Genomic DNA, 18,851 nt, shown 5'->3' on the forward strand with positions numbered 1-18,851 from the left:
ATCACCTTCCATGATGTTTTGGACTTTCCTGTATAGAATTAGAGGTTGCATGAACATGGAAAACAAAAAAAGAACACTTTCCATTTGTAAAACCAACTACGCTTGGAATATGAAAGTTTTAATGAGAACATAAAATACAGAGTGCTTAGAAAAAATGCAACAATACAATAATTATAATAATTGCATAGAACCTTTAAAAGCAGACTTGACGTGAGATGAAAATTCCCGCCGCAGTGAAGTGCTGAGTGAGGCTGCAGACGTTTTAAGCTATTCAAAACAGTATACAGGAAGCAGAGTGCCTGTCTGTTGCATTTATATTGCCGCAGTGCTCTTGAGCAAGACGCATACTGCCTTGTACCATAGGACAATGATTATTACAAGATGAAAATTGGAACCCGCACAGCAAAACTGTACACCTTTTTTTGTTAGCCACGTTAAAGTTGCAATTCACTCTCCATTATTGCTTTCTTCTATTCTCATATATGTATATATATATATTCATTGTATTCTCATCGTCATATTATGACATCAGAATATATATTTATATATATTTTTTTTAACAGAAAAGAAATATGATTTTAGTTCAAAAAATAACCTCATCTGGAGGCACCTTTAGGGTTGGGCTAACAAATCAACAAGGAAGACTTACAATTTGGATTCAAAACAACACTTTCAGCCATTAAATTTAATTTGTGCTTCTTTGAAAATATTTCAGAGATTGACGCCACAAATAAATAAATAAAATATTAAAAAACCCAAACAACAATGAATGCATGAATGAAAATATATTTTAGAAATGAGCATTTTTTCATGCACATCAGCTTGTTAAGCATTAATCAATAAATGTGGTTATCCTATTTAATATTTGAATATATTTACAATGCTACAGATGACCTGTCATAAAAAGCTGCATGTGAATGTTTGAAATCAAATAGTCAGCTTTTTTATGAGTCACATGTAACATTGATGGGGGTGGGAGAACTTTGATATGACTTAAAACTCTATATGTACAGTACAGAGCTTAATATATCAACATCCTGGCTGCACAACAAACAAATGATGGCAAAGGGGGAGAAACAGTTGAAATGGTAAAGAGTACTCAACGGCGGACCCGATAGCTTCCTGTTCAGACTTGAGCATTAAAAAAAAATAAAAATAAGCGGAGGCTGCCGTGACCTTGTTTTTTTTTTTTTGTTCCACTTTCTGGTTAAAAAAAGTTCACAGTAGCGTCCGGTGAAACAGGCCATGAGCGTGAAAATGCGAGTGCGTGCGTGTGTGGTTGCAGACATGCAATGCATCCTTTACAAAAATCACGTTGTTTTTTTTTTTTGTGGGTGGGGGACATTTTTTAAGGGAGATGAGTTTCATTAAGACATATGCAGTGCTCTGCCACCATCTTGGTGTTGAAGGAATTGAAGAGTTTCATTTAAATGGGGGGGGGGCATTTTTGTTTAATGACGTACCGCGAGATTTCCGATATATGTGCCTTGGCTCAAGCAAGATTGGAAAACATTAACTGTTAACAGCTATATGTACGTATGTATTCTGAAATTCTGTGGCTTTGTGGGCAACTCTTCGAAGACATTCTTTGACACGCACGCATATAAGACAACCACACACACATGCATACACACACGTAGCTTGTTCCGTGTTCAGTGGGCGCCCCCGCCGCCTCCGTCGTCCCACGTGCAGTCGTTCTTCTGCTTGGCCAGCTTCCTCACCACCCTCTCCAGCTCTTTGCGAGACTTCTGCTCCTCCTCCAGAAACTGCTTTATCCATTTGTTCTCCTGCCACATCACGCAAGAGATGACAGATGGCATTAAATTGTCGGGATGATTAATCTGTCAGGCTTTAATGATACTAGTCATGTTTCACAAAGGATAAAGAATATATGACTGCGAGTATCGTGATACTGTCTGTCTCAAAAAATTACTTTCCGGTTAAAACACATTTTTTCATAAACGGCTAAGTCACTTAAATTTAAAAGCGGCGCTGTACAATTATTATAATCCCATGTTAGATCACATGAATGTATTTAGCATTTTTCCCATTGGGGAAAATTTATTGAAATTAAGGTGGGTTGAGAAAAAGTACACCTACCACCACTAACCACAATCATTTTGTTAAAGCAAGGCAATTAAAGTGGCAAATACCTTTTTCAGTTCATGGACCTCATCCTTTAAAGCATACATTGCATCAACCAGACTCCTGGAAGAAAAAAAAAGATTATAAATTACAGCCTCCGGTTATGAGTAGGGAATGGGTATATCTGCAAAACCAGCGTAAAATGCACCCTTAAATAAATCTTTTATATTATCTTATGTTATATTATATTTTTGGTGGTTGGACTTTGCAGTGGGGAAGAATTGCAGTGCATTATACTGAAAGCTGTTTTTACATAAATTCTGGGAGAAGCTAGGATGCAAATTTGCGCTTACTTTTCCTCAATGACCGTCTGCCCGTTGCTCTTCATCTCCTCCACAATGATCTTCTCTTCCTCGGGAAGGAGCACCTGAGGCGCGCAGTCCTTACGCACAGCTACACAAACACAGACACTTTGATGCAGCAGAAGGTAAGACTGGGGCGATAAAAGATGAATACGAACGTGTGCTGGTGGAGTGCAGGCTGGCCCCTGTGCAGTAGGCCTCGATCACCCTGAGGATCTGAGCGTCCTCCTCCAGAGCCACCGTGCCTAGACACAGTTCACCCATTATCTCCGCATTTAGCATGTTTGTTTGTTTGTTTCTAACATGGAAAGTGATGTGAACTTGTCGGAACAGGTTGTGTTCCACTTCAACGACATCAAACATGAAAATATCAAATTTGGTCATTTTCTTTAGTCCTACTTCTTCTCATGTGAACCTCGTCATCCGAAGGCTTCCTTTCCTTCTTTCTGTTTCCAGGCAGGAACTTCTTCATGGGCCGTGGACTTTTGCTGGAGTCCTGCGGGAGCAAGCGGAAGGCAGTCGGTGGGTCTCGTGTTACACGCCCCCAAAAAGCAGCCAAGACTGCAAATCAAATCAGTATTGCACAATCTCTCAGAGGTTTAACAAAAGATGAAAAGGCAGCAAGTGCATGGCGACAGCAGTGACCAAAGCGGGCAGGTAAACGCACCCTGGTAAAACCTTTTCCTGCGCCCTACGGCTAAAACGCGTTTGAGGAAATGTGGGATTGATTTTACTACAATGTGTCATTACTCAAAGGCATTTCATAGGCGTCAGGGCAGGGGAAAAAAACAAAAACAAAAGCTTTACAATGGAGGACATGTTGGCAAAGCAATGGGAAGGAAGCAGGAGTAAACATTTGGACTGTTTTGGTTGGAGAAAGTTTGCCGACTCAACGATTGAGTTAGTTGCGTGACACCGCTGACAACTATGTTTCCGCACCGAATGAATAGAAACGGCAATAATCTGTTCCAACCTCACCAAAACAAAAACATTTATTACTTTTTTTTTTAGAATGAGAAAACTACTGCTCTCGTTTCTTGACTATGTTTTGTGTGGTACACAGCCAAACGATTGGTTTTATGTAGCGCTTGCTAATGAGGAGACCCATTTTGATTGAACATCTCTCTATGGTCTCTATCATCTTTCCTCGGGCTACCATCATTATTGTCTAGGCCTGCTTCAAGGCCGTTTAGTGCAGAAAATAAAGAGCGCAGCACACATGCAGACTTTCACAGGAAACCACATTAAGGAAGGAGGAGTTATGCCACTTCAGCAACACTTGCTTACACACCACCCCCCTTCCCCCAAATCACATACACACAGGACTCTAACCTTACCTTCATGATATAAGACATCCTCTACAGAAGACGGTGGGGAAAGAGAAAAGAAGTGTGTGAAAATTTGACGGGAGAAAGGTGTGATGCAGAGATAATAGAGTCAAACATTTGCACACCACAGAAACACCCTCCACTTTTTCGTTGCTCGATTGTATATGGTGGTGAAGAGATGGAGAGAAGGGCAATGCATTGTAAGACTCAAGCATGGCGTCTGCGGATTCAACCTGATTCAGTTTGCTTGCATCACGGACGGAGGTCATGCAAATAGAGAAGTAGGACATGCGAGAGAAATTCTTTTCATGTGAATGCTGCAAAAGGTTTATGCTAGTTTTTTTTAATTTATTTATCAGAAAAGAAGTCTATACGCTTAAAGGCCAGTAAATTAGGTGCAAATTAAGAAAAAAAAAATCTACATTTTTACTTTGTGATATAATTATATTATTTATAAGCAGCTACTTATTTTATTAATAAAAAAGGTTAAATGAGTTAAAACAAGAAAGCAAAGACTGTTATTTAAAGAAACAATTTAATTTGTTGAATTATTTATTAAATGCATCATTTATATCATCAATTCATTAAAATGGACAGTATTATCTTACTATTAATATAAATATCTTTCTAAATTTTAAATACATATTTCAACTTTTTTTGTTTTTGTAATTGCCTGGCCCTTGAGTCGGATTTTAAAATTTATACGCGGCCGGTGAGCACCAAAGTCTGTCCTCCCTGCTCTGCAACCTCTTACCTCTTTGTAACCCAACGCGGCCGAGGGCTTGAGGGGAGGTGCCGGACGCAGGCAGCTGAGTGACCAGGGCTTGCTCATCTTTGGTGGTTCCAGGGGCCCGCGGCTGACGGCGCTGAAGCTGCCAAGGTGGGACAAGTGAGTGGGGGCACCCACCATGCTGAGTGGCTTGCCCTCCACTGTCTGCGAGGGGGAAGCAAATCCAAAGGTACATGAAGAATTTATGCACCATGCTTCGGTTTTGTGTAGGATCTATTTCGTGCTACGTTGAATGCATGTGCTAACCTTTAAGTAATACTATTTTATTTACATTGCATTTCTCACAGACAAGACTCGGATTAATTTACATTGATCCAAGTTCAGAATTTGATGAATATCAGTTTTGAAATAGCTTGCGGTGAAAAAAATGCAGAAAGTGGTCATAGTGATAATGAGTTCATCTAAATGGTGGCCTGACAGTTTCTCAAGCTCAAACCTTCAGGATGGTGCCTGCAGGGCTGCCTCCTTTACTAAACGGCTGCAGGTGCTCCAGCCACTCTTGCAGCTCTTGGGCACTACTACAAAACACCGTCACACGCTCCATCATGCTTCCTGCAGAACACACGCTTTTTTTAGCACAAAGAGTTGAACGAGACCACATCCACTTCTAGGAATGCGTGTCTCTTTTGTAGAAGTGCAGCTCCGGCGCTTCACAACATTCAAACCTGTGATGTCAAAGGCAAAGTGTGCATTGTCTGCATCCTCCATGTGTCTCGTTACAGTGGTGCCCGGCAGTGGCAGTCGTCCCTGAGGAAAGATATTAGTATTAGACATGAAATCATGATTTGTCCTCTCGTTCCCAGTAAGAAAAGGGACTACCTAGAAAATGAACTGACATGACCAAAGAAGCGCCGGGTTTTGAATTTTGTGGATTTTTAAGCTCTGAATAAGATCATGAGCATTTGCAGCTAATAATAGCCAGATGCAAATTTTAGTATAAGACATGCTGGTATCTGGTGTTGTAGTATTGGAGTGCTATCGATACTCAGTTTCACTTTCTACCACTAATCCACTTGCCTGCATTCAACTTTTGCTAGCTTAAAACTTTTGATCTGGGAAACTCAGCCTTGCATCGGCTATTTCTGTTTTTTAGCACCTGATATTCAACAGTCAATTCTTGTTTTGAAAATACAGTGGTGCCTCAACGTATGAGTCCATTGTCATTTGAAATACACAATGGTGTAACTCACTTTTGTTTTATGTTTGGTTTGGCATGAAACCTAAACTTGAAGAAATTTCCGTTACCTGCAAGTACTGCTTGTTGTGAAGCGAATAGGGGAAGTTCACTGCCAAGGCACCACTGTACTAAATACTGTTGCGCAAGTGAAATAAACGCGCACGCCGAAAAGAAAACTTTGCGGATGACTTTTGTGTGAGCAGATTTTACCTGATAAATGAAGCCACTCATGCGAGAGCTGGTGGAGAGCATCACTAGCACGTTGGGGAAAAGCATCAGGTAGCGCTCATCTTTGTCCTGAAAGAGACGCAAACCTTAAATGAACATTCACATAGGCACAAAGAATACCAATCACTGTAACTGTATTTTATATTTTAATTATGTGTACTTATTTTGGCATTTTAGTATTTTTTTAATCTCACTGGGCTCACTGTGCATAAATGAAACTAACACAAAAGCTACTGCTAGCTGGGTCTGCATGTGAAAGGGAGGTGAAATATGTTGAGGGCGGTGGAGGACGTCAACATTATGACTAGTGCAATGGTAAACACTGAAACGTGCATTTTGTGCTATCTTCTTCCAAGCCCCTCATAAAACCAGACCCTGACAAATAAAACCCACAAGAAAGGCGAGGTTGCTCTTTCATGGGCTTCTGTTTTGTGAAGATACCCACAAAGTTCTCTTTGGAGGCTTTCGCACTTGATGTTGAAGCAAACTGTGGGATCGTTAACGGCTCTTTAACCACACGCTCACCTCACTGGAGCCAGTCCTCATGTGGACTTGGGAAGTGTAGAGCACGTGACCCAGACTCTTCATGCTGTCTCCATCCCAGCCGCGCACCTGTTCCGACAAGATTTGCAGTTCTAGGTTCTTGCGCTTTCGCAGGTCCTGGCACTGCGTCTAAATAGAAAAATTAATTGATGAGTAAAAATAGATAGATCAATAAAACCCACAGTACCATGAAAAATTTGGTGGTACTTAATTTTTAAAGAAAAACATTGTCTAAATATTTCCTTTTCCCAAACAAAAATCAACTTATGGCAAACTTTTTAACAGCAACTGAAACCTAACTCCCTATTTTAAAGCACTTAGAAATTAATTAATTGTTGTAACTTGAAATCAGTTGAAGTTGTTAGCACAATCTGGAGCCCATATCTAATTTCAAATAAATGCTAAATGCTTTTCCTGCACAATGGATTTGCCATTGCGAAATCAAGAAGTGACTTTTGAGCTTCATGCAGAAAATAAAAGATGCTCTCACACACTCACCACTAAACACCTGAACGCCGCTGTGGCCTTTACAATGTCAGGGAAGTCTGGGTGGGCTTCCTGTGGTGAGGACATAGATCAAGTACACGTGAGGTTGATATTTTTGCAGGAAGACATAATTATGTCGATGGATATCTCTACCTCCACGTGTCTCTCAAGCTCCTGCAGCAGGGTTGGGTACTTGTCCAGTCTCATGAAGGGCTTGCTGAGGCTGGTGGTCAGCGTCAGAATGCCCGGAGCGCTGGCGCCTTGGCTCTCCATAAACTTGTCAAGGTCCTCGCTAGGGGAGGAACCCACAAGCCTTCATGTCATTTCATTATTTCATAGCCTGATATTTTTGCCACAAAAGGACAGTAACTGCTGAAAATTAGTCAGCTAGCTTTGTTAGCTAGTGGTGGATATTTGTTTGCAGTCTGGATGTGGAGTGTTGATCCAGGCTCCAGTAACATCATCATATTTGTAAAATTTTAAAATAGTTGTCAAAAGGGTCAAAAAGCAAATAATTTAGCTACATCGTTGCCAAGTTGGCAACATTGAGTAGCTGTGTGTAGCTTCTCTGTATGTCTTAGCTGTGACCTGGTTGTCATGGTAACAATACTTGGCAGTAGCATGGCGCGCCAAAAAGGTGTGATTGTGACATGAATCAGAGTGTGACAAGTGGGTTTTAAGTGTGCTGTCATTTTTTTCCATTAGTATATTTTGCCCGAAGAAAGTCAGAGGGCACTTATAAAGCCATTTGTGAACACTTTTACATTGTGAAACAAAGCTCACAATATGTCAACAATTAAAGCATTTCCACTTTCTAAGGAAAATGTGCATAAATTGTGGGAATCAAAACACCCGAGTAACATGAAATCCTTCATTGAAAACATTTTCACGGAAAAACATTGTGACTTATGTACATTTTATGGTTACTTGAGCCTATGGAACAACTTCATAACCTCTGATGTGGCTAAACAGCATAACCAAGATAACACTCCCCAGTACCACACTTGACATAAAGTGGAAAACTAAAATTTCAATCTCAAATGTATTTATATATCCCTTAATCACAATCAAAAAACTTCAGTGTTGTTGTTGACGACAGTGGCGGAAAAGAACAAGTGAATCCTTTATGCTTTCAAAAGACATAACATCACGTTAGCATACAAACATGTTATCCTCGACATTTTCTTACAAATCGCACAAATATGACTGATAACAAAGATTATATTTTATACTTTTCGAATACCGACATGCAATATTTTAATCTTCTAATTTGTTTTTCTTGTTCAGTTTAAGTTATTCATTTATTTATTTTTAGATATAAAACAGGTTGTTAGTTTTGGGCCCTCCTCAATTATTTATGGGTAGAAATTGCTGTTGAGACAATTTAACTTCCTCAAAATAGCATCTCTTTTTACCAGTGGAAATGAAATCATCTGTCACAAAGACATAAAGATAAAAGCGCGACACCTAGTGGCCGAAGGTCACACTGCAACCGTTCATATCTAATGAGATAAAGTACACTTAAGATCATCAATTAAGCCTTCAGTTAGCGATGGTTTGCAGCAGTGAAGATCTGGAGTGCATGATAGCGAGGCGTTTCGAGTATTGTCCCTACCATGCATCTCAGTGAGATATGCTGAGATCAGAAATAATCATTCCCCATTGGAATGATTGGAAATGCCAATGGGAATCTACGTATTTCAGCCTTCCATAAAACGCCAACAAAAACCTGATAGCTTGTTTTGGAAAGAAAAAAAGCTCTACAGTATTGTGCTTTATATAAACATTATTTTTAGATTGCTAGAAATGAACTCACACCATGTACTCGATCAGAACTTCCACAGATTCTTTGAAAAAAAGTTCAATTTTCCAATATTTTTTCCAAGATGGGTACAGTGAATAAATGTTTATGTATGCAAATGCATGGAAAATGCGTATGTACAGTGTAGAAAAATACATTGATCACTGACCTGTGATCTGTGAGGATGCAGACGGCTGAAGGGTGGCTGGAGCAGTAGGCCAGGTAAAGAGACTTGATCTGACACATCACATTCAAGAAGCAGCCAGCCAGCCGCTGTTGGCCTTCTGGAACTCTGCAATGAGAATGTCAAGGTCAGGCGAGTGGCGTGACAAGGGAGAGCAATCAAAAGAACAAACAGAGGAAAACCAAAGGCGACGTCCGTGTTTTATTTCCCTATAAAGATGAGCTCTGGCAATGAGAAAACGGTTAAAAAAAAAAAAAGCTTGCATTTGAAGTGTTTGTCTTTTGAATTTTGTCATAAATGAATGTAGAGAGTGATAATCAGGTCATCATTAGGAATGAACTGTATCAATAAACGGTGACTTACTTTATACATTCCTCCAAAGAGACGACCAGGCCCTGCTGGAAGGTGAGGATCTCCTCCAGGTTTCCACACAGGGTGGTGCTGTCTGCACTACTCAGCCTGTAGACAGTCAATCAACAGTAACGTAACTGAAGGGGCATCCAAATATTCCACAAGGCTGGACAAAAGCTGGCAGAAGTAGGTTCATTGGCTAAATCTAATCTGGTGAGAACAAGCCTCAGAGAACTCGCTTACTTGTCGCTGCTTTGTAACGGTCGCAGGTAACAACTCAGCAGCGTTTGCAGCTCTTTGACAAACTCTCGCTCGTGCTCCAAGATGTCCTGCACTACCTGAAAAAAGCAAAACAGCCACGGTGGCCGGGCATTCATGACTAACTTGTTAGTCCTAAATATGCTTTATTGTTGATATTTTATAGGAATAATTTCAATTCATCCTATGCTTAATTGAATTGAATGTATTTTTACTGAAGTTTGCAGAGTAATGGGTGCAATTTAAGGGCAGCCAGGTCAAAGACTTTTGCTAGGATTCATTCATTTAAAAAAAAAAAAAGAATGGCCATCTAATATATCTTTGCTGTAAACTCACCACACTGTAGTAGCTTTTGGTCAGCTGAGCTCCTTTAGGAGACACGGGTTTTTCTACAGGAGAAATATTGACAATGATCTTAATGCAATCATTCCCAATTACTGTCATCACACCCGCCCCCTAAGAATAAAAACTCGAGTCACTCCGACTCACCACAGGCCTTGACCTCGCGCACGTAGTTGCTTGGGAACCATCCCGTCTTTCCGTTGAGGTTGCCTTCCCACCAGCCGCCTTCCTCCTGCCGCGTCACGACGATGACGTCGCCTTTGCCGAACGACAGCTCGTCTTCGTTGTTCTGCTTGAAGTTGAAGCGGGCCTTCACTATCAGCTGCCCGTTGCCGCCGCTGCCATTTTCTGACATCTCCTGTCAAGTGGGTGTTTTCATATCGGAGAAAGTCACTTACCTCTTCGGTTCATCCAGAAATTATAACAGGAATTCAAATATCCAGAACAAGGATGCAGAACATACCGCAGATTTGGATTGTCGCCGCAGAGAGCCTTTGGACTTGGCAGAGGAGATTGTGTGCGAGGAAGCCGTCGGACTAAGTGATTGGGTGCCCGGCTGCGGACATGACCTCTCTGCAGCACTGTCTGTGAACACACAATATGCAGCCCTAGTTATTTTTGCTTGCTTGTATTATTCAAACTCTAGGCATGAGGTGCGGGTCAAACTGTCTTGACAGGACGTCTGACTTTCTGTCTAATGAGATAAATTGATGTCCAAGATGCGTGAGCATTTCACAGTGAGACATAGTTCAGTAAAAATCCCTGCTCCAGCCATCCTGTGTGGAATTTGCATCTTCTCCCTGTGCTTGTGTGGGTTTAATGCAGGTACTCAGACTTCCTGCCATATTCCCAAGATATTCCTGCTAGGCTAAGTGAAGACTATTAATTATCCCTACATTTGCTGGTTAGCCAACTGAAAGCTATTTCCCTAAAGAAATGGTGCAGCCGTTTCGAGTAAGTATTGGCGAAAAAAGAATGATCCCACGAGACAAGACAGAGGCTTCTTTTGTTGGATCAACCAACATATCTTGTGACTGATGCACTTCAAGTTATCAACACATATTTGGTATACATATGAAAAAGAAATCAGAGTGACAGAAAAATCAAAACACCAAACTAGCGGAGTCTACAAGACGAATGATTAAAATGTATCTTATGTATCCTCCGAGCATTTCGGTTGTTTCTTTTCAAGTCGAACTTTTGTCACAAGTGGACAATGGGTAGCTTTGAAGCCCGTCTGTAGGCTGCCGGCCAAGCTCCAGATACTGCAACGCATCTCCACTATCACTGTGTCCCGATCAAGGGAAAACCAGACAGTATGTCTTTGAACGAATGTTTTCCTTCAGCTACGGTATGAGTGTGCAGCAGCACCTCCGTAACGTGCATGGGAAGCACATTTTCTCCGACAAGAAAGCGCTGACAAAATAACATTGAGGCTGAGGAAAGAAATTGAGCAGAGACCAGTTCTACCTCGTGGAGCAATTAGCCCCAAAGCACAGCAAATAGTTGCACCATTGAAGTAGAATGGAAATGTGTGTTCCTCTCTCTCTCTGTAACAAGGCGCTATTAAATTTGACATTACTGATTCCGTGTAACACCAAGCCGTCATTTGAACAGAGCAGGATATTAGTCTTGTTTCAAACACAGCAGGCAAATATGGCACCCAGCAGGACACAAACACACACCAGCTGCCCTCTGCCAGGAAAGCCAATCAGCTTGATCAAATGTTGCATGACACAAATTGAGCAACACAGATTGTGTTGTTGCCTCTTAACCCGCCAAGTGGCACAGTTTGCCGCAGTACAATTTGAAACCTTGCGATGACGAGAGTTTCCCTGTGGAGTGTGCGATGATGGCTGCGTCAGCTACACAACACAGTACAGTGTCACCAAAGCCGCCAATTCGGGCAACGAAGTTGAGGAATGCCAAACAGAGTGTGTGTGAGCGTGTTCTTGCCAGTCCTGTTGACTTCCATAGAATTTGAAATGAATTGAAGTGGCAGTCTTAACTGTTATTATCATGTTCACAAACCTATTAACAGTAGCTATGCCTATTTTGTCAACTACATCTCCCCCCCCAAAATGACACCTATACTCTGAAGTGAGTTATAGGTTTCTTTCTTCTTAATGCATTTTTGGATCGGTGCGACTTTTACTGCGGAACAAACTATAGTCCTAAAAATACGGTAGGTTTCATGTTCATTGCAGTGCGTTTCTGGTCCTAAACAATAACTATATTAACCAATAAGCAGATGACTCTACCAAGAGCGTACCCAAACAGAAAGGTGCTTGAAAAATGGACCATGGTTGAATGTTTTCAAAGTGTGCTCTGAAAAAAGTTTATTGGATTGATTTTAACATAATAGTTATGTCACACGCCTGACGCGGGATAGCAGTCAAGGTCATCGAAAAGTGAGTCCCGTTATTCACAAATGATTGTTTCTTGAGGAAGGAAAGTCCATTAAAAAGCAGCAGCACCTTGCAAGAAGTCACTGTGACCTTTGTGCCATTTTAGTTTTGTCACAATTATACAGCCCACATGAATAATTGATTAATTGTGGAAAAACAGTTGAGGCAATCGATGGTGTAAATTCACTGCGGCCTTGTTTGCGAAGCAGCGGGATGCTGGAAGGTCACGGAAGGACGACGCAGGCAGCTCTTACCTTGCGTGGCAAAGTTGACGGCCAGCAATGTGGTCAGGACCTTGCCGAAATTCTCCCCACTGTAAAGGCACTCTGGCTCAAAGCCCTGGATGCAAGACCAAAAAAAAAAAAACACAAATCAAATATGTGTGTCACAATTACAAACAGGGTGTTGTATTCCAATAATTGGATGCACAGTTGAACACGCACACGATTTGAATGAGTCTCGGCCGTACGCGTATAACCAGTGGCACATGAAGCGTGACCCATATTCTGTGAATTAGCAGTCTATCAAACAGCCAGACACCATTACGATTCACTGCACACACACACACGCAGTGCCGCGTTTCAGGCAGCTATCTCATTTCCTACCGAGCCTAGGGTTTCACATTTTAAATAAAACATCTTAAATATAGCGTTAGAGTGGCACCGCTTCAATCTTGTCATGTCTGAAAGCCATCCCATCTTCATCATCACAACCTGCACAGAAGAATTCCTTAAGCGCACAAACAGGAAAGCAACATCTTAAATTCTGATACGACTATTCTTCAGGTCATAATAAACATACGCAACGCATCTGTAAGAGGGGGAACGGCAACTGAAACAGCGCCATCCCCTCTGAGCCTTCGCAACTCTCTAATAGTGCCTGGTTGGCACCTAGCAGGCGCGGATGGGTGAAGCAGCTCAGCGAGAACAGAATCTTGTGGGGGGGGGGGGGGGGGGGAACAAATCTAAAATGTACACTGACGTTATGGGCTCTCTCTCAAGAGTACCAATCAAGAGGTGAGCAGCAGCATTTTGGACCAACTGGAGATGCTTGCTGTCAATTTTTAGTCGACAGCCACAATGGTCGCCTCTGAGATGGCTAAAAATGGGTGGATTCTGCTGCTTACCTCATATTCCACAAAAACAATATTACCGTATTTTCCGGACTATAGGGCGCACCGGACTATAAGGCGCACCTTCAATAAATGGCCCATTTTAAAACGTTTTCCTTATATAAGGCGCACCGGACTGACTATAAGGCGCACCATTAATGCATCATGTCAGATTTTTAATCCAAATCAAATCATTCTCTATCATTCCTTTTTCAACTTCAGACGCAACAAATTAATTTATAATCACAAAATAATGATCCATAGTTGTTTTGATTCATGATTCATAGTCTTCAGCGGGCCACTTATGATTGATTTCATGACACAATGCTTCGGGCCAGTTTAGATTTAGGAATTTAGTCCATATATAAGGCGCACCGGACTATAAGGCGCACTGTCGGCTTTTGAGAAAATTTTAGGTTTTTAGGTACGCCTTATAGTCTGGAAAATACGGTAATCACAATGCAGTCTTTCGGCGAGTGGGGCACATACAACATAATACTGTCAAGAATTCTTTTGAGGTTGACTTCCTCTTTAACGCATGAAAACAATACCGAAATTATTTACGAGAAAAATACGCCAACTCATTTGGCATGTTGACTGTAAGCCCTACCTCACATTGAGTAATGTTGACAAATGTAACCAGTAACAAACTAATTCATTCGGCACTTCACAACTGCCAATTGATCGTCAGACACATACACTGAGTGCAATGGAAAATTATGGAAAAGCCTTTGTTACATAACTATTTTACTTAAGTGTGAGAATACTTTTTTGCCTCCTTTGCTCCAAAAAATCCAACATGGCATCGCATTTACTCACCTCCGTTTGCGTTTGTGATACCTTCATGCAAGTCAAGCGGCACAACACGGCGGGTCGTCCAAAAAATTCTCAAACGTATCCGCAGGGTATCATATGATGCGCAAATGTGAAACGGCAAGGGTCCTAATTTATCGGACATTACAAGAATTCAAGTCCCGCCATGACCACAGAGTCATACACGCTAATAAATCCCATTCGGCTAAGGAATGGAGCAAGAGGCCTTGAGCAGTTCACGCCGCTTCCTCTTTTGGCGTGTTAGTGCAGAAGTGAAAACAGTATGACTCGCCTCTTTGTGCAGGCAATGGATAAACAGGCACTATTTGCTGCGGCGGCGGCAAGACAAAAAAAAAAAAGAAGTGATCACGTCAGTGACCAAAAGAAGGGCAGGGCTGTCTTGAAGGACCCAAGCTGGTTGGCCATGAGCTGCTGCTGGCTTCACAAGATCTAATTATGGGCTGAGGGGCACCTCCCAAACATAACAAGCCAGCTGGGCATCGGGCGTTTCACCACACCGCTGTGAAGTGAGTAAGGCTGGCACGAAGCAGATGATGTGATTCAAGACCAGAGCATGATTAGCTTTAAAATTGTAGAGGACGTGTCCAGTGTGGCACACAGCGGGGGAGAAGACACTCCCAACATCTGCAACACATTCCCTCTATGATAATGGAAGCATTCTTCAATGAAAGACCAGGACATTTCATTGCATTACAACTTGTATGACAGCCCTTATTATTTACATCAACTACTTCCATCCCATTGCTTGTTTTTTTTTGCTTTTAATCTAATGCGACTTATTTTATCTTATCTTTATCAAGTCAGGCCAGACATTTTACATAGGAAATAACACGTTCAAAAAATGAAACGGAAATATTTACTTATTTACAAATATTTTGGGAGATTTTAATTATTGGCGAGTTTGAGGGAAGGCTCAATCCATACAGGCAGGGAAACACTTCATACTGAAATAATAATTTACTAAAAAAATGAAGGGTTGATGTACATAACTTTCAGAACACAGTGAAACCAGATAATTTCCCACAGTACACATTTAAAAAAGCTAAATTAGCTAATGAATATAAAACGTATATCTTCCTCATGTATGTTTATTTTACATGAAGCTGACAGTTTTTAGACTGTGAACTAAAATTAGCAACTGGGAACCGAAACGATAAACCTTGTTTGTATTTTCCAACGGAGACAGACATTTTTTTTTAAACAATTGACTAAAATAATTAATATATTATGGATACATTATGGAAATTAACGACGGTATATCGCGCAAGAGAAAGTACACTATTCTGCTCTTAAAAAAAAAAAAAAAGTGGTATTCGTGCTTGCCTAATGGGGGTAAAAGTAAAAAGTAGGTAAAAAATTAGCACCCAAATAAAGTAGTGATACCTGAAAAATCGAATAAAATACAGTCCGAAATATTTGGACTTCGTTACTTCCTCACAGACAGCTGTTTATATGGCTCGCTCCACATGGACGGACGTGCTGAGAAACCCGATACAGTCCAAGCAGGCTGAGCGGATCACAACACAAGCAAGCGGGTCTAATAAGTCCACTCATGGGAAACATGCACCAGGCTTACAAGACTAATAAGTCGACGCCGACACGGTGGCAACGTTTCGTCGCAAACTTACCTCCACTTTCAACGATGAGCATCCTCGGAGAAACTCTCGAATGTTGCCTATGCAGTCGGCTTCTGTTCTCGGATCCGGGCAGTACTGATCACAAACAGACGGGGTAGAAAATATCAGCACGTTTGAACGCGGGGGGTACGCAATACTTTTTGGCAGAAATGACTCGAAGCTAATGCCATTACAGTCAAGTTAGAAGTGGTCGTAGGAATGCGAATTTATGAAATATGGAGTCAATCCGCGTCCTCTTCGTCGAAACATTGCCATTGATGACATCAGCATCAAGCTAACGCTGAGATGTAAACATCCGCTTACTTGCACGACTTTCAAAATAAACTATATGGTAAAGTTTGATTGCTGATCAAAAACTGAGATGCCGCGAATCATACCACAAATAATATGCCAAAACTGATAGATGTAAGATAATCGGTGGAACAAAACGTTATTGTCCATGGATTATTTATCAGCGACGCATGAGGCTTGATTAATCCTGCAAAGCCACCCAACACTTTCCTGTGGGTTGACATATTGCCCGTTGAACACAACGTTTTTTCCCCTACATTTAAAAATAAATAAATAAATAAATAAATAAATAAATAAATAAATAAGTAAATAAATAAATAAATAAAAACGATGTTTCGGTATTATTGTTACGCACTTCCTGTTTGACACCATATTACAGTTTGTCGCCAACTTTACCAATCAAGAGGTGCGAAGTTGCAACCGGGAAGAACCTTCAAGGAGGAAGTGACGAAGCTTGTCCGCAAACTATCAACTTTGCCATCTATTGGCCTTCTACGTTTAAAATAAACCCACATCGCTGTTAATTAAACACAGTAACTATACATACGGCGTTGTTTCACTATATTTAGGGGAAAAAAAGAAAGTTCTTCCGGCTTCTGTTCACACTCGTGCACAAAAAGTGGCGTCGACAATGCGGAACATCATCAAAGTATTTCTTAGCAATATTGTAGCAGATGTTGCACATTAGCTTCGACTCATAAGCGACGTCATTAAAAGCAAAAAGTTCCTTGCAAGTTTTAATATGGGCGGCCTGTACGTCTGTGTTCATACAAAACCCCTCCCTTCTCGTCTACTATCGGATCACATTATGTCAATTTACCCCCCCCCCCCTTTTTTCTTTACCTTGGCAGTGAAACCAGGTACAAGCCTCTCGACCAGCTTGCAAAGTACGAGGCCATCCTTCAGCGAGGCTTTCAAGAATTCCTCCGGGTCAGCAATGTTCTTCTTGGGGGAGTCGAGCACTCCCAGCGATATCAACCACGTTACGGTCTGCTCCTCGGGGTTCATGGCGCCGTCAGACGTGCATTATGTTGGCGACGATCGTCCTCCACCTCCGGTGGTCTGGTTCCTTCTTGGCGTGTGGTGCACCTCGTAACCCCGCACTTCTGCTTGAAGTTCGGCAAGAGGCGTCAGAGAGGTGGGGGTGGGGGCCGGCTGTGTTACTACATGCCAAAAGTGATGATCACCCCTGCTGGTAAGCAGACACCTCAACAATAGACCAGAAGTGCACTGCAAGTACAGTGGTGCTTGTTTTAACTGCCAATTATCAATGGAAATTAATAACAGTGCTCTATTTTATTAAATAAGTGATATACAGATTTGTTTTTAGTGTAATTAATGGATGTTAGACCAAGGCCTAGTCACAAGTCAGAGATTGTCCTTTTGATTTAGCAACCTGCTAACAAAAGTGCAGTAAATATTTCTCTTTTATCTTTTTGTTTAATGGCATTGGATTCTACTAGATTGGTGGTGGAGCAGACTCTTTTTGTGTTGTCTTCTGTATTGAGATTATTGTAGCAGACTACATTTGCAATAAAACCAAAATGCCTGATTTTTTTTTCGCTTTCTCTTTAAGTCTTCAAAAAAATCCTTTCCCTGCCACACTTTCACCTAATACTCAAAAAGTATATTTCCAGGATCCCCACAGTTCCATCATCATGGCCATCTTCTTTCCCAGGTCTTCAAAAATGGTCTCCTTGATGACCACCATAACTTGGAAATTAGGAAGAACATCTCATTGAACCAGGTTGGGCGAGTAGAGCGTTGTCTCCAGCATGGTCATGTTCTTCTCAGGCAGGAACTGTCAGATGCTCGAGACAGCATCTGTGAGCATCTGCTCAGTCCGGGCAACAACTCTTGCCTCTTCTGTGCTAAACTAAGCAAACGTAACTGAATATTTTTGTGGATGAGCTGGCTGATCAACTGGTCCATGCCGAAAGGGAAAACTCACTTGAAGTCACACCAGTCTGTCACACCTCATGCATATGTTCAACGACTTGACTCATACAATGCATGCAGCAGGTCATGCGTGTTAAGGACTGATGCCGGATGGCTAGCTGCCAGCACAACCACAAATAGCATCCGGTCACTAAATTCCAGGACAACAGACACCGTCGCCCCAATGGTTAACAGCTCTTCGGCACAGAAATGCATAAAAATAGTTTTCACACAAAAGTGAATTATTTGAAAAAATATGAGATTTCAAATTGTGGCTCATACACATAGGGGGGAAAAAAAAAAAGACTTGTAACCGAAACGCCAGTTGGGGGTTATTCGTAAGTCAAGTCAAGGCACCACTATACTGCAGTGTTTTCGCAACTTGTCAGACCAGGAAGTGAAGCTTGATGTATCAGCAAATTTGGGAAAAATACACTAAATATTCCAACTAAACTTGAGGCCTACAGACCAGATCTGTATGTATGTTTAGCACGGTAGTACTTCATCTGTAAGGACTCTGGGTTTGAAACTATTGGGTGACAAAACAAGTTTTTGCTGACTAAACCCGGACATACAAAATTGTTTCTTGGACTAAAATGACTAAGAACAAGCTTGATTCAAACTGGACTAAAACTGGGACTAAATTTCAAAATGGCTGATACTAGAATGCATTCATACTGTAATTAAAGTTCAGGCC

The 18,851-nt window shown here is 41.4% G+C and overlaps 1 protein-coding gene across 3 annotated transcripts; it reads right to left on the reverse strand.

The window, feature by feature from the left end:
• Positions 1-97: 97 nt before the first annotated feature.
• On the reverse strand, positions 98-17,374 carry arhgef6 (Rac/Cdc42 guanine nucleotide exchange factor (GEF) 6). Of its 3 annotated transcripts, XM_061272040.1 has the most exons (22): positions 17,060-17,374; positions 15,917-16,000; positions 12,598-12,682; positions 10,399-10,520; positions 10,083-10,293; positions 9,930-9,982; positions 9,579-9,673; positions 9,348-9,443; positions 8,970-9,092; positions 7,153-7,291; positions 7,012-7,071; positions 6,496-6,642; positions 5,953-6,039; positions 5,231-5,312; positions 5,002-5,117; positions 4,530-4,709; positions 3,785-3,805; positions 2,847-2,943; positions 2,606-2,692; positions 2,439-2,538; positions 2,154-2,208; positions 98-1,787 (listed from the first exon to the last, which is right to left on the reverse strand). In XM_061272040.1, the coding sequence occupies exons 1-22, from the start codon at positions 17,222-17,224 to the stop codon at positions 1,653-1,655; spliced, it is 2,340 nt and encodes a 779-aa protein (XP_061128024.1). In that variant the 5' UTR covers positions 17,225-17,374; the 3' UTR covers positions 98-1,652. The 3 variants fall into 3 exon arrangements, with proteins under 3 accessions (XP_061128024.1, XP_061128033.1, XP_061128041.1); XM_061272049.1 differs by lacking the exon at positions 3,785-3,805; XM_061272057.1 differs by lacking the exons at positions 15,917-16,000; positions 17,060-17,374 and adding an exon at positions 14,274-14,594.
• Between the last annotated feature and the right edge of the window lie 1,477 nt (positions 17,375-18,851).

The sequence above is a fragment of the Syngnathus typhle genome, linkage group LG1, assembly GCF_033458585.1.
Source record: "Syngnathus typhle isolate RoL2023-S1 ecotype Sweden linkage group LG1, RoL_Styp_1.0, whole genome shotgun sequence".
Taxonomy (NCBI): domain Eukaryota; kingdom Metazoa; phylum Chordata; class Actinopteri; order Syngnathiformes; family Syngnathidae; genus Syngnathus; species Syngnathus typhle.

Coding starts and splice junctions, on each gene's coding strand:
- arhgef6 (XM_061272040.1), bottom strand. CDS start 17,224: ATGAACCCCGAGGAGCAGACCGTAACGTGGTTGATATCGCTGGGAGTG. Junction 9,674..9,929: donor CCAAAAGCTACTACAGTGTG/GTGAGTTTACAG, acceptor TGCTTTTTTCAG/GTAGTGCAGGACATCTTGGA. Junction 4,710..5,001: donor CTGCAGGCACCATCCTGAAG/GTTTGAGCTTGA, acceptor TCCCCCTCGCAG/ACAGTGGAGGGCAAGCCACT.